This window comes from Narcine bancroftii, chromosome 3 (genome assembly GCF_036971445.1).
Source record: "Narcine bancroftii isolate sNarBan1 chromosome 3, sNarBan1.hap1, whole genome shotgun sequence".
Lineage (NCBI taxonomy): Eukaryota > Metazoa > Chordata > Chondrichthyes > Torpediniformes > Narcinidae > Narcine > Narcine bancroftii.
In genome coordinates this window covers 110,044,042-110,066,400 of record NC_091471.1, presented here as the reverse complement: position 1 = coordinate 110,066,400, position 22,359 = coordinate 110,044,042, and the positions used below count along the sequence as shown (strand labels likewise).

The 22,359-nt window shown below is 44.1% G+C and overlaps 1 protein-coding gene across 2 annotated transcripts in view; it reads left to right on the top strand.

Annotated features, from left to right (window-relative positions):
* The window catches only part of limch1b (LIM and calponin homology domains 1b), a 415,809-nt gene that overhangs the window by 252,861 nt on the left and 140,589 nt on the right, over positions 1 to 22,359 (top strand). For both annotated transcript variants that reach the window (XM_069924806.1, XM_069924805.1), the window contains exons 4-5: positions 1,852 to 1,958; positions 20,614 to 20,644. In XM_069924806.1, the coding sequence (XP_069780907.1) occupies positions 1,852 to 1,958; positions 20,614 to 20,644 (138 nt within the window). The remainder of the gene's footprint in view (positions 1 to 1,851; positions 1,959 to 20,613; positions 20,645 to 22,359) is intronic.

Genomic DNA, 22,359 nt, shown 5'->3' with positions numbered 1-22,359 from the left:
GATTTTCCAGTTGTGATAGTACAGATCTATCACCAATGTATATAGTGTATATAGTTACAGTATCTAGACTGTGCTTACAGCGATTGGCTGAGAGCTTAGCCACGCCTACTGTCTGGGCCTTAAAGGGTTGTGTCCCAAGCCAGGTCGGATCATTCCGGACTGGTCGGCCACCTGTGAAGAGCTCCTGTCTTTTGCTAATGAAAGCCTTGGTTTGGATCAACAAGTCTTTGATTCTTTCAACGAGCTCTACACCAGTGTTGTACCTTTTGGGAGGTATTGGATATGTGAGTTTTAGACTGTCCAAATATCAAATTCAGTTCATGAAGGTCGCCTTGGTGGTAGCCAGGAAGTGTATGACAGTTTCATGGAAGTCCAACTCCCAACTAAATACCACACGATGGAATATGGAAATGCAGAATTGCATTGCCTTGGAGAAAATCACTTACAAGCTGAGGGGGAAACATGACACATTCATTAAAGTGTGGCAGCCATATCTGAAATACATGGGGACCTAGATTGACCAGTTTCCCCTCACTGTGAAATATGGATATTATAAAAACCTGTCTTAGGGATTTTAATTAATGAAGTGAAACATGGCACCAGGCAATGTATGTGTTTTCTTTTTAGCCCTTTTTAAATTGGTTTTATTTTAGTTTGGTTTTTCCTTTAGTCTTTTTTTCTTTATTTCTTACGTGGATTACTTAGTTTGTTCCTTTTTTAGCTCTTTTTGGGGGGCTCTGAACCCCACTTGTATTTGCTTATATTTATATCATGTATATTCGGTGTGATTATATGTTTGGGGGTGGGGGAGTGAAAACAAAACAGAGACCCTGTACATTCCATGAATATTGAAAAAGATTGTATTGATTGTTGATATTACTTTGAGTCTGTAAAAAAATCAAAATTAAATATTAAAAAAAAGCAACAGTAAATATACATTTGAACACTGTTGTGGCATGTTCTGATTGCTAGAGTTTAGGGAAATTATTTTGAGTCCATTAATTTATTAAATTAAATACATTAGTTATGCAGCCCTTAATAGAAGAATTTTCTAGCCTTAAAAATGATCCCTGCTACCAGTAGTTTTACACCTCAAATTCAACTTATTTTGTTATCATCAGATCAAACTGAAGAATTATTCCATCCATAAATCTCTTGTCAGTTTTAACTTTTCAAATCATATGTGTTGAGTGAAACATGAAAGCCTACAGATACTGTGATTGTCATAAAACACACTGAAATACTGAAGGAACTCAGCCCGTCTTGCAGGGTCTATAGGGGATAAAGATATATTGCTGTCGTTTCGGGCCTGAGCCTTTCTTCCATGAATAGTTTATGATTCAAGGGAATGAGGAAGATGCTTTAATTTTATTTCATGGTATTGGTGAGTAATTGGCAGGGAAAAATCTATCAATATTTATTAAATCAACATCAAGAAGCAATTTTTTACCTTTTCATATACTTGCCCATAATTGCATTTATAATTACATATTATGTTAATTAAACCATTTTGTTCAAAAATCTTCTACTTAGATTATACAATATGCAAAAATAGTACATGATGGCTTCCTTTAGTGTTGTATAAAGAATAAAATTTCTTTAAAACAATGATTGTTGGGATATGGCAGCTCAGAATCAGAATTTATTGTCATGAAATTCATAGTTTTTCAGAAACATCACAGTGCAAACATTCATATAAACTACCTTACAAATATAAATAAAAAATTAAAAAATGTCAAAGTAAGGCAGTGTCTTTGGTTCATTGAGTCATTGATTCCATTGATCACACTTGTATTTAATGCACTATTTCACTCATGCCATCATCTTGTCTGAAAATTCTATCTCCAACAGGACAATATTACTTTGTTTTTGAGAGCATGTGAAGAACTTGGACTGAAGGGATCACAGCTTTTTGACCCCGGTGATCTCCAAGATATGACCAACAGAGCGGCTGTCGGGTAAGCAAAAAAATGGAGATACTTGTGATGAATATAAAAAGGTGCCATGTGGTTTGCAGAAAATGGAAAATATTTGAAAGAATGTAATTTGAATTCATTATTAATTCTTGCAGTAAAGAATGTTAAATATCTATACCTGTCATTTTTTTTTAAATGGAAAAGGGGAAGATGTATACATTTTAGTAAGGATATTTGTGAATGGAGTTTGTCTCGAATAATTCAAATATTTGCCAATTTCAAGATTTGTTACAATCTAGTATGTTCTATCTAAGTCTGAAGTTAACAGCAGTTTTACCCTTTGTTGCAATAATGCTCAGCTTGTATGCTCCAGATTTCCATCTGTTTGCATACTTTATGGCTTTTTAAAATTAAGACATTACGTATTTTGGCAATGACCAGATTTCTGGAATTTGTTTCAAGGTTTCTTAAGTTTTCACTGTATTTATGTGTCAAATAATATGCTAGTTAATTAATAATACCAAGTTAGTGTGAACAAGTATAATTCAAACCAATCAAATCCATGGAGAAATTTCTGACATTTTGTGGATGGAAAGTCCTACTATAAAACATTATAGATCACAAAATTAGTTCAAGATGCTTATCAGACCCTGTTATGTTGCACTCAACATTTGTACCAGTCTGCATTTTGATTACTGCACTTTATTATGCATGAGCAGACAGCACCATAAATCACAAAAGAAAACAAAATATAAAGAGGAAATAAAATCTTACCCTCACAAACTATATAAATAATAAATATAGCAGGGTCAGTACAAATAAATTGTTTTGGTTTGAATATATGCCTTTACTAAACTAGGAAAATAACTGCAGTATTATTTTCCTGTATGGATCATAACACGACAAGTTCATTTGGTGGGAGGTGGCCCTTCAGTTCATTTGATTGCATTCTTGCAGAACAGCATCCAAAGCTATTTCTGCCGTGAGCATCTGATTAATTGCTATAAACAGGTCATTTTCTGCCTTCGACCACAGTTCTTCATAATCTGCTCCAGATGTTCATCCTATTTCATCTAAAAGTATATTTCTGGATGTCTATTTTACCATTATGATATTACCACAGTATAGGCTAAATCTTTTACTGGAATTATGGTAGAAATGTGCTGATAATTATTCTGGCTACTTCCTGCAGCAACTTTGTAAATAAGTTAATTTTTAATGTATTGATGATTCTTTGATCAGAGTGATCCCTCCTGCAGTAGATACATTTTGTTTTTTCTGTTCTTACTGAACCTTGACTTTTCTTTCTGCTCCAACTAAACTTATTTTTGTGTTGCACAAGTTCAACAGATGGAAGGCAATTTGACGTAGCCCTGGATAATACTCAATTAGCACAAAACACTTGTTATACATCTGGTTCTACATACTATATACGACAACCAGGTTGATTGTTTTACTCTATCTTAAGGATAATTAATTGATTTAAGATCAGGTATCCAAATATTACTTCACAGAGTCCAATGTTTTATGTGCAATGTGAGTGAATCTTAATGGAAATCCAGACATAGATATCATGTTCATGTTCAGTGAATGTTTGACCTAGACACATGACACATGGGAGGTACTCAATCATTGTGACTTGATTGTGAGCCTTGAACATAGGTTTTACCTGAAGGGCGAGACATGTTTCCAGGATTATTGAAGAGCATAACTCTGCCTGGGTGATTGCTCGGGCGTCAAGCAGTAAATGGATTCCAAGGTCTGCTTAATCTTTAACTTTGCATTCTTATAAAATAATTGCCTTAATTTCCCCTTCCTCCCAGCCCCTAGCTCTTTATGGCCCCAGTGTACTTCCCCAAATCCTTCTCTAAGGTCTCCCTTTCCCTCTGGATTACCTCTTTTCCATCCACCCACCCAAACCATCATGGTTTTGATCACGCCATTCATTCTCCTGTAAAATATGCACACCCAGTCATCTCCTTAGGTCCTTCCTCCCCAGCACTTGCACTCTTCTCACCCAGCACCATAAGATCACTCTGCCTCACAGAACCATCCCCACCCTCCATCATTCATGCACAGTAAGAGATTTCCTGAGATTGCACTAGTTTAGAAATTCTTCAGCACCTTGCAAATCTTACAGTTCAATGGATCCAGGTTTCAAAAGTAGAGTGTGGCACAATAGGTTTGGCAGAAGTGATTACAGATGTTTTTTCACACCTGTCAGATTTTATCTCTAGTGTGGGCCCCAATACTTGCAGAGTGCTTCCAAGACGATCACCACTTGCTGCCTTAGCTTTCTAAAAACATAAATCCCTACAAGTTAAAATTTCCTTTTTGGCCATGACAGCATTAATATTATCAATATCTAGTTTTCGTCAGCCCCTGTTCACAATACATCAGCACTCTCAACAATACTCCCATTGATTTAAAAGGCATGTACAGTTATTCAGCATGAAAATGCCCAATACTACAGGGCATAGCTACAAGGTGGCAGGGGAAAAGAGTAAAGGAGATGTGTGAGGCATTTTTTTTCACAATGGTAGAGAGGGGCCAGGAATGTGGTGCCAGGGAAGGTGGGCATTGATTGTGTAAGTAGACATAATGGTGATGTTTAAGAGACATTTATACAGGCACATGAAAATGCAGGGAATGGAGGAATATGGATCATAGATTAGGCAAGGGGGATGAGTTAATTTGGAATAATTGTCAGCACAGTCAGTCACATGGGCTGAAAGGCCTGTTCCTATGCTCTACTGTTTCATGTTCTATGATTACTTCTACCTTCATCTCCTTTCCTAGGCTATTTGTTATATGCCCACCTCGGATACTCTGAGAACTTTATCTGGAGCCCCAAAACATCCTATTTATTTTTGTGTGGCTTTCTAAAGATTTATTCTTAATGGCGCTAAGCTGGGATTGCACATGGTATTCACCTGAAGTTTCAGTGGATAATTGAAGGACCTATCATGGAAATAAATGGCAATAATGCAGCCAATTTCACCTCTAATATTTGTGTAGCTGGCATCATGAAGTGTTATCTCTTCCTCACGCTTCTCAATCTTTTGTGGTATTCCAACCACGTTATCAGCTTATGGATTGTCATATATATTCAAATAATATGACAACATCCTTGAGCTCATTAATCCTAATTCAAAAGTAATTTATTAAAAATATTTAAAGTAAATCTTGGACTTATTTTGTTCGATTTCTTAAGTAAGAATAGCTGGGCCTGCTGCTTCATCCTGGATGTATCACTTCATTCCCTTCTTTCCTCAGTAGGACCAAGGTAGCATAATAGCTAACATTCATTCACAGCTTCGTGTTTTCCATGAACGAGAGACTGGCAGAATTGTGTTATCCACATAAAGTGGTACATTTCTAACATGTTTGGCCTCAAGACATTGCCTGCCATGTTTCCAACATTACAACATTGATTATATTTCTAAAGGATGTTATTGGTTTGCAAAATGTGTAGTTTCTGTGACATTTAATTCTATTCTGATGAGACTTGAAGTTAAGCAACTAGTTCACTCTTTGCACTCTCACTGTTGCATCTTACAAATAGCTGATCTGTCATCTTAAATAATATTAGAAGACAACCACCAAGAACCATTTGTCTCCTCCCTTTGAGTGTTTTTGTCCATGTTCATTTGATTTTTTTTATTGAAACAGGTAAAATTTCCATTATTGTCACGTAATAGACTACATTTAGAATGTTACATATATGAAATTCTTTAAATGTTGTTTACTGTAAGGTGGCATCATTAAGTTTCAAATTTTGTTCTGAAAGCTTCATGTGTAGGGTGGAGTATTTTCTCTGGATACATCCAACTTGAATAGTACATTTATGCATGGATAAGATGTCTGCCTTGGCATGATGGTGATATTTGTCCCTCTGGACAGCAGGTTATGGGTCAATATTCCATGAATGACAAGAAAACAACTTAGGTTGCCACCTTTGGGGAACTCTGCACAGTCAGATGTGGCATCTTTCAAGTGAGAAATCATGGTCCCATATGCCTACCCTGATAGCTATTTTGGAGATAAGCATGATAATTCTCCCAGGAATGAACAAAAAATGTTGGGAAATATTCAGTAGGTTAAACAGCATGATCTTCATCAGAACTTTAACAACATATGCAAGTGTTTTGTTTTTGCCATTATCCCTAGTCTTGGCTAATACAGTAAAATCCCCATTATCCAGCACCTTTGGGGACTGCAGATGTCGGAGATGTGAATTTTCCGGTTGACTGAGATTCATTCTTCCAATGCCAGCGTTGTCTCCGCTCCATCCTCAACATCCATTGGAGCGCTCACACCCCTAACGTCGAGGTACTCGAGATGGCAGAGGTCGACAGCATCGAGTCCACGCTGCTGAAGATCCAGCTGCGCTGGATGGGTCACGTCTCCAGAATGGAGGACCATCGCCTTCCCAAGATCGTATTATATGGCGAGCTCTCCACTGGCCACCGTGACAGAGGTGCACCAAAGAAAAGGTACAAGGACTGCCTAAAGAAATCTCTTGGTGCCTGCCACATTGACCACCGCCAGTGGGCTGATAACGCCTCAAACCGTGCATCTTGGCGCCTCACAGTTTGGCGGGCAGCAGCCTCCTTTGAAGAAGACCGCAGAGCCCACCTCACTGACAAAAGGCAAAGGAGGAAAAACCCAACACCCAACCCCAACCAACCAATTTTCCCTTGCAACCGCTGCAATCGTGTCTGCCTGTCCCGCATCGGACTGGTCAGCCACAAACGAGCCTGCAGCTGACGTGGACTTTTTACCCCCTCCATAAATCTTCGTCCGCGAAGCCAAGCCAAAGAAACACCTGCATTAAGAATACACATTTTAAAAGACAAAAGACAGTGCAAAGTGTAAAGTAATTTGGAAAAAAAAATCAGTATTGAGGACTTTAATTATGTAAAGTTCACTTTAATCAGGTAATTCCTGTAATTACAAAATTTAAATTTGAATCCCAGTCAACAGTGTTACACTTGCAGCTACAGTAGCCGTGCCACCACCATAATTAACCCTGTCTCCTTGCGCTGACAACCCAACTCACTGCCACGCAAGTGTCCTGGTCAGACCCTTGGCATGACCCGACTCACCTCCATGCCAATGTCCTGATGAGGTCCTTGGCGCAACCCAACTCACCTCCATAGAAGTGTCCCGGTTGAAATGTTTGGCCACTGGGATATCCCCGCTATTATAGTGGACAGAGCCATGGCATTCAATGAAGCGATCTTCCAGTCAGCATCCAGCCTCTCTAAAGTAGAGAAGACTGCAAAAAGAGCACCAGATGCAGTAGATGATCCTACATATTCACAAGTGAAGTGTTGTTTCATTTGGAAGGATGATTTGGGGCCCAAAATGGTGGTGAGGGAAGAATGCAGCACCTCCTGTGGTCTCAGGGTGAGATGTCAAGGGGGCTATTGGTTGGAAATGAAGAGTGGATGAGGGAATCACAGAGGGAGCAGTTCCTGCAGAAGGCGGGGAGGGGAGGAGAAGGGAAGATCTGTGAGATCACGTAGCTGGCGGAAATAGCGGAGGATGATATATTGTATGCAAAGGTTAGTGAGTTAGTAGGTGAGGGCAAGGGAAATCCTGTCCTTGTTGCATTTGGGGGAAGAGGGGGCCAGGGCAGATGTATGAGTAATTGTGGATATGTGGGTGAGGGCTGAGTTAATGGTAGAAGAGGGGAAGCCACGTTTTTTGAAGATGTAGAACATCTCAGATGACCTGACATGGAAGACCCCTGGGTGCAGATGCGATGAAGATGGTGGAATTGAGAGAAAGGAAGGGAATCCTAACTGGAAACAGGATGTGAAGAGGTTTAGTCGAGGTAGCTGTGGGAGTTGGTGCATTTGTAGAAGATGTTTGTCAGGAGTTTGTCTCCCAAGATGGAGACAAAGAGATTGAGAAATGGGAGAGGTTTGCTAGAGAAGGACCAAGTGAACTTGAGAATTTCAGAAGGGTCTGCTCAACAAATCATAAGACTTGTGAGGATCAACTATGTATGCAAAATCAGAGCCTATTAAATGTTTTAATAGTTTTATATAAAAAAAACTATAGATGAACAAAAACGGTAGTTACATTATTGGCCTAGAATGCCTCATTATTCTGTTTTGACATTTTACAAACTCCCTCAAATTAAAGGATGCAGTTTGGCATCACTCCCACTGCACACCATTCCCCTCATTATTGCAGTGACACTGAATGCAGACCATAGAGGAGTTGGCAGTGAATTACAGCTTTCCTTCAAAAACAAAACACCAACTGTGCAACAGATAAAAGTGGTGTCATGCTTAATCCATTCCTTGCAGTGCGCAGGAGCCGATGCAGATATTATAAAGGGAGGTGGCCACTTACAATAGACACGTTAACATTGAAGAGAGTACACAAGCTCAGTGACGGCTACATCAGCAAGTACATTGAGGATGTCACCAAGATCAAATCCTTCAAAACTAGGGCTTACTAGAAATGATGGTTGGATGCAGAGGTCCGGGCCCTTCTAAGAGCTCATGATGCTGCCTTCCTGTGCAATTCGGAAGGCAAACTGGAGGAATGCACAGAGGATTCACAGACAGCCATGCAGCACCAGTGTCATGTAGTGCATGTGGCAAGGAATCAAGACCATAACAGATCACAAGGCAACCTTGCAAATTAAAGATAATGACGCCTCCCTTCCAGACAGACTGAACATCTTCTATGTACACCTATGAGAAGAACAAGAAGACACCAGAGAAAGCTTTATGTCTTCTGATGAACAGGCTTCCTGCATAGCTGAGGCCAAGGTGAAGAGAACCCTATCCAAGGTGAACCTACACAACATACCTGGTTTGGTACTGAATGGCTTCACAGACTATATGACAGAGGTCTTTATGGACATCTTCAACACCTTACTGCTGCAGTCCATCATCTCCGTGGGTTTCAAGGCAGCCACCATCATCCTGGTACCAAAGAGGGCGACAGTAGAAGGCCTCAATGACTACTGCCTCTGGCATTGACCTCCAGAATTATGAAATGCTTCGAGCATCTAGTGATGGAATGTATTAAAGCATGTCTACCAGAGAAACTGGACCCATTTCAATCATCTATAGATGAATCCGTTCCACTGATGATGTTATTGTCTTGTCCCTCCATTCCATCCTGACCCACCTGGAGAACGCATCATATCCTAGATTGCTGTTCATCGACCTCAGCTTGATGTTTAATATGATAATTCCCCAGAGATTGGTAGAAAAGCTGTCCTGGCTGGAGCTCAACATCCCTCTCTGTAACTGGATTTTAAATTTCCTAATGGAAAGACCACAGTCTATCTGGGTTAGTAGCAGAACATTGAGCACCATCATGCTGTGCACAGGCTCACCTCAGGGCAGTGTGCTCAGCCTGCTCCTGTTCACACTACTGACCTACAACTGCATTGCCAGATCCAGCTCCAATAGAGTCATCAAGTTTTCAGATGATACCACAGTAATTGGCCTCATTAGCAACAATGATGAGTTGAACTCCAGAGAAGAGGTGGAAAATGGTGTGAGAATAATAGCCTGAATCTCAACATGGACTAGAAGAAGGAGATGATTGTGGACTTCAGCCACCCTCCACTGCATACCAATAACTTGGTAGTGGAGAGAGTAGAGAACACCAAGTTTCTTAGAGGGAAACAAGTGACCCATCATGGACACACAGCATTTTTTCTGGGAAGACTGATGTGGGCAAGGCTACCAGTCATCATCATATCAAACACACAGGAGCTCTATTGAGAACAGTGTTGTATAGTTGCTGGAGAAAATTAGATCAGAGGTCAATCCACAGGACCATAAAAGTGGCAGGGAGGATCATTGGAGTCTCCCTCCTCCCAATTGACAGGATTGTTTTCTGAAGAGGGTGGGAAAAGTGAAGATTCCAGATGAAAATGGAAACAATAAGGGACACCTGACAGTTGTGGCAGGACCTAATACCATAACCTGTTACAGAAACAAATCTGGTAAAGTAACAGACAGCATAGCTTCTCTCCCATAGGAACTCAACACCTTTTACACCTGATACAATGACAGTAACACTGAAGAACCATCCCTCTGCACCCCCACATCCCCTAACAATGCTTTCCTATCTGTATCTGAGGATGACATGCATTGCTGCCTTCAGGAGAGTGAATTGGAGGAAAGCATCTGGCCTGGATGGAGTACCTGGTCAAATATTAAAGATCTGTGCTGACCAACTTACCAAAGTAGTCACAGATGTCTTCAATATCTCACTCCAGCAGGGTACGATACCCACCTGTTTCCACCGTTGCCCAAAAAAAGTCCAGAAACTTGCCTTAACGACTATTGACCAGTAGAACTTACATCAACTGTGATTAAATGTTTTGAAAGGCTGGTGATGAAGCAGATCAGTTCCTGTCTGAGTGGTGACATGGATACATTCAAGTTTGCCTATTGTAGAAACAGGCCTACAGCGGATGCCAGCTCTCTGGCTCTACAGTATTGGAACACCTGGACATCAAAGATGCATACATCAGTATGCTCTTTATTGACTGCAGTTTGGCATTTAACAACATCATTCCCTCAAAACTGATCAGCAAACTCCAAGGCCTGGGAATTAACACCCCACTGTGTAATTAGATCATGGATTTCTCACGTCCAGATCCCAATCAACGAAGATTTGTAGGAACTTCTCCACAATCTCCATCAGTACCAGAGCACCAAAGGGCTGTGTTCTTAGCCCCCTGATCTACTCACTTTACACCTATGACTACGTAGCTCGGTATGACAATAACACCATCTACAAATTTGCCAATTATACTACGGTAATGGGTTGTATAAAGGAAGGGGTTGAGTCAGCATATAGGATGGAGACTGAAAATTTGGCTGAATGGTGCATCAACAACAACCTTGAACTCAATGTCACCAAAACTAAAGAGCTAATTGTTTACTTAAGGAAAGAAAAGCCAGAGGTATACAATCCAGTGATCATTGGGGGATCAGAGGTGCAGAGGGTGACCAAATTTAGGTCCTTGGGAGTCACCATCTCTGAAGATATTTCCTGGACCCAGCACATCAATGGCATCGAGAAGAAAGCCCGTCAGCGCCTCTACTTCCTCAGGAGTTTGCAGTAGTTTGGTATGACACCAGAAACCCTGGCAAATTTCTACAGAGGTGTGGTGGAAAGTGTGGTGACTCGTTGCATCACGGTCTGGTATGGGAACATCTATATTACTGAGCGTAAAATCCTGCAAAGTATAGTGGACACTGCCCAGGACATCACAGGCAAAAACCACCCCCACTATTGAGTACATCTACAGGGAATATTGCCATCAGAGGGCAGCAACAATCATCAAAGACCCACAGCACCCAGCGCGTGCTCTGTTCTCACTGCTGCCATTAGGAAAGAGGTATAGTTGCCACAAGACTTGCGCCACCAGGTTCAGGAACAGCTGCAACCCCATCAGACTCCTCAACAACAAACTGAATCAGAGACTCATTTAAGGACTCATGCACTTAATTGATTTTCTTTTATTCTCTCTGTATTGCAGAGTCAGTTCATTTATATTCGCTATCTGTTGAAAATTCTTTTATCTATTTCCATGCTTACATTGCTTATAGTTTATTTTTTGCAATGTAATTCTGCTGCACCCGCAGGAGAAAGGAATCTCGGGGTTGTATGTGATGTCATGTGTGTAGTCTGGCAATCTGGACCTCTACCATCCCACACACATCACCTTTCAGCTACACCCGACAGGAAAGAGATACAGGAGGATCAGAGCCAGTGTCATCAGGCTGAGAAACAGCTTATTCCCACGGGCAATGAGAATGCTGAACAAGCAAAGGAACTGCTCACACTAACCATCTGAGACTCTAATATATACTCAACAATAGTTATGTATTTATTTTTATATATGTCTATTTATTGTTTGTCTGTATGTGTGTTATATCTGATTGTACACCTGCATGTTTTACACCGAGGACCAGAGAGCGCTGTTTCATCAGGTTGTAATATATGCTGTGTTCTCGCACCAACCCTCTTTTCAATCTTCTTCAGCATGATGCTGAACCAAGCCATGAAAGACCCCAACAATGAAGACGCTGTTTACATCCGGTACCGCACGGATGGCAGTCTCTTCAATCTGAGGCGCCTGCAAGCTCACACCAAGACACAAGAGAAACTTGTCCGTGAACTACTCTTTGCAGATGATGCCGCTTTAGTTGCCCATTCAGAGCCAGCTCTTCAGCGCTTGACGTCCTGCTTTGCGGAAACTGCCAAAATGTTTGGCCTGGAAGTCAGCCTGAAGAAAACTGAGGTCCTCCATCAGCCAGCTCCCCACCATGACTACCAGCCCCCCCACATCTCCATCGGGCACACAAAACTCAAAACGGTCAACCAGTTTACCTATCTCGGCTGCACCATTTCATCAGATGCAAGGATCGACAATGAGATAGACAACAGACTCGCCAAGGCAAATAGCGCCTTTGGAAGACTACACAAAAGAGTCTGGAAAAACAACCAACTGAAAAAACTCACAAAGATAAGCGTATACAGAGCCGTTGTCATACCCACACTCCTGTTCGGCTCCGAATCATGGGTCCTCTACCGGCACCACCTACGGCTCCTAGAACGCTTCCACCAGCGTTGTCTCCGCTCCATCCTCAACATCCATTGGAGCGCTCACACCCCTAACGTCGAGGTACTCGAGATGGCAGAGGTCGACAGCATCGAGTCCACGCTGCTGAAGATCCAGCTGCGCTGGATGGGTCACGTCTCCAGAATGGAGGACCATCGCCTTCCCAAGATCGTATTATATGGCGAGCTCTCCACTGGCCACCGTGACAGAGGTGCACCAAAGAAAAGGTACAAGGACTGCCTAAAGAAATCTCTTGGTGCCTGCCACATTGACCACCACCAGTGGGCTGATAACGCCTCAAACCGTGCATCTTGGCGCCTCACAGTTTGGCGGGCAGCAGCCTCCTTTGAAGAAGACCGCAGAGCCCACCTCACTGACAAAAGGCAAAGGAGGAAAAACCCAACACCCAACCCCAACCAACCAATTTTCCCTTGCAACCGCTGCAATCGTGTCTGCCTGTCCCGCATCGGACTGGTCAGCCACAAACGAGCCTGCAGCTGACGTGGACTTTTTACCCCCTCCATAAATCTTCGTCCGCGAAGCCAAGCCAAAGAAGAAAATTATACAATCAGATGATAATAAACCTGAACTGAACTTAAATAGCCATGAATTATGTAAAACTATCTTAATTTGTGATAAAATGTTTCATTTTTCCAATTTTAACTAGAGAATTCAGCATATTTGACCTCACACTTTCTTTCACATTGTGGATAAGATCTTTTCACTAATTAATAAATAGTTATGTTATCGGTTTGTACTCATTTTTTTTTAACAGAAGACTTAACTGTAGCAGCAGCTACACTGCTACTGAAAGAACACACAACCAGAAGGGTTGAGCTCAATGAGCAGAACTAATTTATTGCAGGCTGCTGGGCTGGACTTATACTCCCAGCCTGGACCTGTCTGAGAATCGCGCTGGGGGGCACTGAAGTCACCTGGGTGTCACGTGGTCCCCCAGCGTGGGCTTCTGAGCCTTGTGCTGAGAAGAAGGGGAAACCCCCGACGGCGCCATTTTGGCCGGCCGCCCACTGCATGGATTACAAGTGGGGCCGGTTCGCCTGCCTAGTGGTGTGACACCATACATCCCGCCCCAGAACTGGCACCAATGTCCTTTTTAGCTGGGCAACCTCTTTTCTTGGGCTGGGTCACAATCACTGGTTCAGTGTGATCGAGGTGCGCTGGCTTCAGCCTGTCCACAGTAAACAGTTTCCACCTGCCTAGCGGTGAACGTAGACCCTGAACGCTGGACAACCTCGCATGGCCCCTTGTAAGGTCTCTGCAGAGGTGCCACAGGTGGGGCCCGCCGAATAAAAGCGTACTCTGCGGAAAGCAGCTTGCTGGGGTCATGAGATGGCTGTGCCCGTTTTGTCTGGGCAGCGGTGGTGGTGCGAAGGAGTCCAAATGGGCCCGGAGGTGGTGAAGCAGCTTGTGTGGCGACTGCTGGGGGTTGTGAGGCGCGTTGATGAACTCACCAGGAAGTGCCAGCAGTGCGCTGTAGACCAGCTCAGCTGATGACGCCTGCAGATCCTCCTTGGGCATGGAGTGGATGCCCATGAACATCCAAGGCAGTTCATCCACCCAGTCGGGACCAGTGAGGCGGGCCATAAGTGCCAACTTAAGGTGGCAGTACAGACGCTCGACCAGCCCATTGGCCTGCGGGTGATAGGCTGTGGTGCGGTGTAGCTCGATCCCCAACCTGTTGGCGAGGTGTGCCCAGAGCGCAGGGGTGAACTGGGCACCCTGATCGCTGGTGAGGAGATTCGGAACACCAAACCAAGTGACCCAACCATGCAACAGCGCTCAGTAGCAGGGGTCCGTGGAGGCGTCTGGCATCGGGATCGCCTCGGGCCGAGGAGTGGTGTGGTCCACCACTGTGAACAGGTAATGGTTGCCCCAAGAAACGGGTAAGGGCCCGACTATGTCCACGTGAATGTGGCTGAACCGTTCCCGGACGTGCTCGAACTCTTGCACAGGCACCCTGGTGCACCTGTGTACCTTGGACATTTGGCAATGAGTGCATGTTCTGGCCCAGCCCGTGATCTGCTTCCACAGCCCGTGCCAGACGAACCGCTATACCACCATCCAGACCATGGACCTGATGGACAGGTGCGAAAGGTCGTGGATTTGATGGAAGACTTGCCTGCGCCACTGCTGGGGAGCCACTAGCTGCGGGGTGCCCATGGGACATCGCACAGGACAGTGCTTCCGCCACTCGGAGTCAGGTGGTCTTGGAACCGCAGACCCGTGATGGGAGTCCTGAAGGCTTGCGTCTCCTCATCGGACTTCTGGTCCCAGGCAAGCTGGTCGAAGTCAAGGCCGGGCATCAGCGCGCAGATGGCCGGTTGCGAGAGAGCATCAGTGACCACGTTGTCCTTCCCCGTCTTGTGCCAAATATTGGTGGTAAACTCCGACATGAAGGAGAGGTGACTCTGCTGGTGGACCGACCAGGGGTCCTTCGCCATCGCGAGTGCCTGGGTGGGGGGGTTTGTGGTCATTGAAGATGGTAAAAGTCCTCCCCTCCAAGAAAGAGCAGAAATGCCGCACTACCATGTACATGCCCAGTAATTTACAGTCAAAAGCGCTATACTTGCGCTCTGGTGGGCAGAGAAGCCAGCTGAAGAATGCCAGCGGCTTAGATTGTCCGTTCACCTGCTGCTCTAAGATGGCACCGACGACTGTGGCAGAGGCATCGACGGAGAGCGCCATATGCAGGTCAATGTGCAGGTGGGTAAGCATGGTAGCCTTCACGAGGGCGTCCTTGGTGGCCTCAAATGCACTGCAGGCCTCTGGGGTCCAGGTGAGCATTTTGTGCTTGGCTGCGATGAGGGCGAATAGTGGCTGCATGATGCACTCAGCTCTCGGGATGAATCAGTTGTAGAAGTTGACCATACCTGCGAACTCCTGCAGCCCCTTGAGATTGTCCAGACGTGGGAACTCCTTGATAGCGGCAACCTTCGTAGCGGTGGGCGTGGCTCCCTCGGCCATGATAGTATGGCCCAGGAACTGCATGGACTCTTTCCCAAACTGGCACTTGGCTGGGTTGATGGTGAGGCTGAAGTCGGCCTGCGGGAGAAGAGGGTGCGCAGGTGGGCCTGGTGTTGCGCCCGATCCCTGCTGGCAACAAGGATGTCGTCTAAGTAAATGAAGATAAAATCCAGGTCTTTCCTCATTGAGTCCATGAGGTGCTGGAGACCTGCGGCATTCTTGAGCCCAAACGGCATGCGAAGGAATTCGAACAAGCCGAAGGGGGTGATGATGGCTGTCTTGGGTATGTCCTCAGGGTGCACCGGGATTTTGTGATACCCGTGCATCAGGTCAACCTTGGAGAAAACCCTCGCACCATGCAGGTTGGCCGTAAAGTCCTGGATGTGAGGGATGGGGTAACAGTCAGGAACTGTCGCCTCATTGAGCCGTCGATAGTCTTTGCAGGAGTGCCAGCCGCTGGAGGTTTTCGGGACCAACTGGAGCGACAAGGCCCACGGGCTGTCGGACTGCCGAATGATCCCCAGCTCCAACAGATGTGAAAACTCCTCCTTTGCCACCTGGAGCTTGTCAGACGGGAGCTGGCGTGCCTTGGTGTGAACCGGTGGGCCCTGGGTGGGGATGTGGTAGAACACCCCATGGCGTGGCGAGGCAGCGAAGAACTGTAGCTTGAGGAGAACCGGAAACTCATCCAGGATTCGCTGGAACTTGTCTCCGGGCGTGCTGATCGTGGCCATATGTGGCTGCTCTGTGCGGGAGGCGTCGAGGTGAACGGCCTGGAAAGTATGGGCATCCACCAGGCGCCTACCCCGAATGTCCACCAGAAGCCCGTGGGCGAGGAGGAATTCGGCACCCAGGATGGCGGTCAGATGGGATGAGACGGAGAACCTTGATGAGAACTTTTGTCGGCCGATCTGGAAGTGGACTGTCTTGCCTCCATATGTCCGGATCTCTGTTGCATTGGCCGCACGGAGGGGAGGTCCTCGAGGTCAGTTCCTGGACTCGATGGCCGTGGCCAGGTCGATGCTGATCTGGGTCCCAGGTCGACGACGAACCGCCAGCCACTGACTGAGTCCCACAGGCAGAGGAAGCTGTGTCCTTGGCCAGCCACCACAGGCATTAACAGCAGCCGGCCTGCTCATTTCTCTGGAATGAGCAGGGCTGATGACACTTCCGAGCCTTGGCTCCTCAGTGTTGGTGGTAGAAGCAGAGACCTGGAGCAGATGCCGTGCCTCTGGTTATGCTCTTGGTGGCCCTTGCAGGGGCCGGATGCTCTACCGCAGTGCTAGGGGTGGGCTTGGCATGGTCATGCCTGTGCCTCGTGACCTGCTGGACCGCTGAGCCCTCCGGGAATCACTCGAGCCATAGCTCTTGGGCCTTCTGAGTGACCTTCCTCAGGTCGGTTAAGCTCTCTTGGGCCAGTAACGGCTGGATGTCCTTGGGCAGATGGTCGAGGAAAATGCGCTTGAAGAGTGGGCAGTTGGTGTGATCACCCATGAGCGTGAGCATCTCGTCCATCAGCTCCATCGGGGACCTGTCCGCCAGGGCATCGAGGTGCAGCATCCAAGCGGCACGCTGGTACCTGGATAGTCCGAGGGATCCGGTGAGCACTCACTTGATGATCTCGTATTTGTCTTTGGCAGGTGGGTGCTGAACAAGGTGCAGCACGTGTTTGGCGGTGGCCTGGTCCAGGGCGGCGACCACATGGTAGAATTTGGTTGTGTCAGGTGAAGTCTGGCAGAGGTGAAACTGAGCCTCCGCATGGCCAAACCAGGTCTCCGGCTCCTGAACCCAGAATTTAGGCAGCTTGACGACTATAGCACTGATCCCAGGTTTGCTCATGATGGGTGCAAAGACGTTTGAACCAATCTGGGTCACCAATTGTGGCGGCAGCTACACTGCTACTGAAAGAACACACAACCAGACGGGTTGAGCTCAGTGAGCAGAACTGATTTACTGCAGGCTGCTGGGCTGGACTTAAACTCCCAGCCTGGACCTGTCTGAGAACTGCGCTGGGGGGCGCTGATGTCACCTGGGCGTCACGTGGTCTCCCAGCGCGGGCTTCTGAGCCCTGTGCTGAGAAGAAGGGGAAACCACTGATGGCGCCATTTTGGCCGGCTGCCCCGCCGCGTGGATCACCTGCCTAGTGGTGTGCCACCATATAACAAACTTTATATTGCATCATGTATCTTTGGGCATCCTACTGAGGTGAGAAAATTGTAGAAACATACATGAAAGAATTAGGCTCTTTCTACCTCATTAATCCCATTTGTCCACATCTGTCCCATATCCCTCTCAGTCATTTCTGTCCAAGTACCTGAACAAAGGACTTTTAAATGTAATTGTAGCTGTGGCCACCACATCTTCTGGCAGTTCATTCCAGATACTCACCACTTTCTGTGTGAAAATCCTGCCCCTCAGACGAACTTTAAATGTCACCTTAAATCTGTCCCTCTAGACTTGCCTTGTGAAAAACTATTCTGAGAATCTATCCTAGCTGTGCCCCTTGTAATTTAATAAACATCTATCAGGTAACCTCTCAGCTTCCTATGTTCCATCTTATAAACCACCTTATCTAATCTCTCCACTTAATGACAGCCCTTCATTCCAGAAAACATCCTGGTGAATCTCTTCTGCATTATTGCTATTGCTACCACATCCATCCAGTGGTGTGGCAACCAGAGCTATACATAATATTCTATAAGGGCTCATTCAATGACAACTTGATGTTCTAACTCTCATACTCAATACCTCAACCTCTGAAGATGACGCACCAAATGTCATTTTCCCTACCTCTCCACCTATGTTGCCACTTTTAAGAACAATGAACTTGTACCCCTTTGTCACTCTGTACACCTTTGCAACTCCTAAGGTCACTTCTATTTGTCCTACTAGAAATGAACCTCCCAAAGCCCATTATCTCACCTTCATCTGTCATCACTCGGCCCAAATTTCCATCTGATCTGGGTTCTGCTGTGCCCTTAGACAAACTTCTTCAATATCTATGACTCCATCAATTTCTTAAAATGTTCATGATACAGCATGGTAGAAGGTCCTTCTGGCTCATGAAGTCGTGCCACCCAATTTTCCAATTTATCTTTTAAAAAGCCGTACGTTTTTGAGGGTCAGAGGAACCCAGGGAAAACCATGCAGGTCACAGAGAGAATGTACAAATTTGTTACAGACAGCAGTGGATTCTAGCCTGGGTTACTGCTGCTGTTAATAGCATTGCACTGACTGCTAAACTAACCTTTTGCACTGTATGCAACTTGTTAATCATATCAGCATACTCTCCAAGCTATTGATATATATTAAAAACAATAAAGATTCCAGCACTAGTCTCTCCAGTACACCATTTCATTCAGATATCTAATGGAAAGCAGACAGTTTAGGTTTGTGATGCATTACTTTAGCCAATTGGTCACAGCTGGAGTAACGGTAAGAGTGCTTCAATTGCTTCAGTGCTACTATGGTCAGAGAATAATTGAGTCATAGAGCACAGAACAGCCCCTTCAATGCAACTCATCCATGCCATCCAAGATGGCATTCTGGGCATGTCCCATTTGCCTGCATTCTTAAAACCTTCCGAGCCATGTATCTGTCTTAATGTCCTTTGAACATTGTGATTGCACCCACTTTTTTTAAGCTTCCTCTGGCTGTTGCGGATATGGTCCACCCTCTGAATAAAAAAGTTGTCTCTCTGATCCATCTTTTGAGATAATAATGCACAGTTAGCATAGTGATTAGCACAATGCTTTTACAGTGCCAGCGACTCCGGTTCGAATCCGGCACTATCTGTCAGGAGTATGCACGTTCTCTCCTGTCAGCAGTTTGTGTCTTGCCTCTGTGTGCTCCAGTTTCCTCCCACCCTTCAAAAACAAGCAGGGCTTTGGCAGCACAGGCTCATGGGCTGGAAGGGCCTGTTGTCATACTCTACCTCTTTATATATAGAAAAATAAATCTCTCTCCTTTCTGTTTAAACCTGTATTCTCTAGTTCTCGAATCATCTTTTTGCTGGGAGAAAGACCATGAGCGTTCACTTTGTATTGAACAGAAGTTGTTATTCACTCTTTTACTTCATACTTTGGCTTTAGAAAAAAATGTTTTCAATGACATAGTGTAAGCTGTCATAATACTTCTCTCAATTCTTTGTCGGCAGTTTATCTTCCTTTGTAATTGAAGATCTAATTTTAACAGCTATTCTTGTTCTTAATACCTTCCCAGGTAGGTGTAAAGGCAGCTTCCTAATTACAATGTTGTCTGGTAAGAGCACAAAGCTTTAGGAAAATGTCAAGATTGAATACAAATACTGTACGTCATTCATAAAGTGCCTAACTGCTGTGGCATTTTCCATTCACGTATGGATGTTGCATAGAACAGGACCTAGCGACATAATTGGAATATTGAGCTTAATTTCAGTTTGCTATGTTATATCACATGATTCCTGAGTAACATGCTTTAATTATCTCATTACCTATTTGCATGGAATTTTTGGAAAATAGTGTTTGTACCCATTAAACATTAGAGCTCAAGTTGTGATTATATCTGCAAAATAAGGATGAAGTGTCCTTGACAAGTACGTGGATTTATGCTGGGTTTGTGTTGAGTTACTTGATTTCAACCAGGTTGGAGGTAGAGATTTCACAAAATGATTCTAGTGTTTTTGGAATGGAATTCAATCAGGAAATTTATCCATGAATTTTATCCTGATAAATTGGGTGAGATCAGGCTGGAAATCATGGTGAAAAGACCTGTTGGAAATCATTATGTTGGAAATCTCCAAGCAAGCGTTAGCATTTCCAGATGAAAAGGGAAGAAGATTGAGAGAAAAATATTGAGCATTGTGCAAATTTCAGTCTTGATGTTGTTGGTGCAGGGTTTAGAGCTTCTATCACACTACTTCAGTGACCTGACTCAGGCACTCATTATATGGAGTTTTCACATTCTGCATACTGTTTACTCGAAGCAAAAATGAACATAATTTTTCTGTTAAAATGTATTACATGTACAGATTTCAATAATTATTGTGGCCACAAATGATCAGCAAGATATAATTGGTACTATAAATATCAATTAAACATTTGTCTCTTTCAGAGAACCAGAGTACAGCCGGAAAATGAAAAATGTAAGTTTCTTTTATCACAGTATCTTTACACATTCCTTGTATGAAAAAAAAACAAGAATACTCCATCTATGGGTGACAAATTTATGCCAATGTGATTGCAAACCATATATATATTTATATATAAGTGTGTGCCATCTGTGAGGAAAGGCAAGTTTTTACTCAGAATCTATCTGTTTGTTTCCAGTTGATCTTGTGGCTTTTTTAAAATCAAAATGGATATATTTTATCCAAATGCCTACTCTGTACCATTGCTATCCAGCCCAAAATATTTCTATTTCTCCATTAGGTTACTCCTTAATTTTTTTTTGAGTAAAAACAACTGAAACCTTTTCAACGTTTCTTGATAGATGGCGTCCCTAGCACCATGCTATCAAATTTTCATTGCACCTTCCTCACTGTTTTATTAGCCCTCACACCTGTATCCCAACTGTGGTTCTGAATTTGATGTAACTTCTTCAATTTTTAATTCTATCATTCTTACAAATGAAATTCATTGTCTTACTTGCTTAGATGCCGATGCACTTATTTTCCTACTTTTAGTGATTTGCAATTCAGGAATCTACAATAAAGGATACGATATCATTACATTTAAAATAACGATGTGGTGGAGCAAAGTTAACATGAATTTATGAAAGGGAAACAGTGTTTGTCTGATCGATTGGAACTCTTTGGGGATGTGTCTGGTGGAATAGACGAGGACAATGACCGTCTGCAGTATATTTGGATTTTGAGAAGGTTTTTGATGGGGGTCATGCTTGGAGCTTGGTGAGTAGGATTGCCAAACGAGATTTGACTGAGAGTTGATTAAAAGATAGAAGCTGAGGAGTAGGTAGAAATAGGTTGTTCTTCGGTTTCTTGGCTGTCAGATCTGGAGCGGGACAGGTACCAGGGCTTGGAGCCCAACTATTCACAGCTGGACAGGGCATTGGGAAAGCAATACTAATGGGAATAAAGATAAACAACTGATTAGGTCCCTGTAGCCTGGACATGAGGCTGGCTGCAAGCATTAGTTGAGGGCTGAAGGGCTCCCGAAAAGCCTCGAGCACTGAAGGCTTCCTGATCGAATCGGAGGTTTGGATCTGAGCTCGGGTTGCCGATGAATTGAATAGGAGACTGTGAGGCTGCAGGACTGCTGAAGGTAAATCAACGGACATTCAGCGTCTCTGAAGGGACTCCCTTTTGTTTCTCTTTCTCTTCTCTTATTATTGTGGGCGCTGGGTAACGCTCATGGCAACTCTGTTTGCCTTTACGGCCGGCAAACGTTGAAGTATATAATGTATATTACATTTTTCTATTATTACCTGACAATGAAAGGAACCTTTGAACATTTTCAAAACTCATTGAGTTCTGGGATAGACCAGTGGAGTGAAAAACTGCAAATGTAACTTCATTGTTCAAGAAAGCAGGATGGCAAAATGTGAATAAATATGGGTCTGTTAGCTGATCATCAGTTGTTGGAAAGATGCTGGAATCTGTAATCACAGAAGAAATTGATAGTCATTTAGAGATGCTTAATGAAATCAAGATGATTTTATGGTAGACCAATTTTCTTGAGTTCTTGTAGGATGTAAAAGTAGAGTTAATAGAAGGGAACTTTTAAATGCAATGCGATTTGGATTTTCAGAAGGCTTTTAACAAGCTGCTACAAAAAAAGGTATATTTCAGATTTATTGTCAGAGTACATACATATCACATACAACCCTGAGATTCTTTTA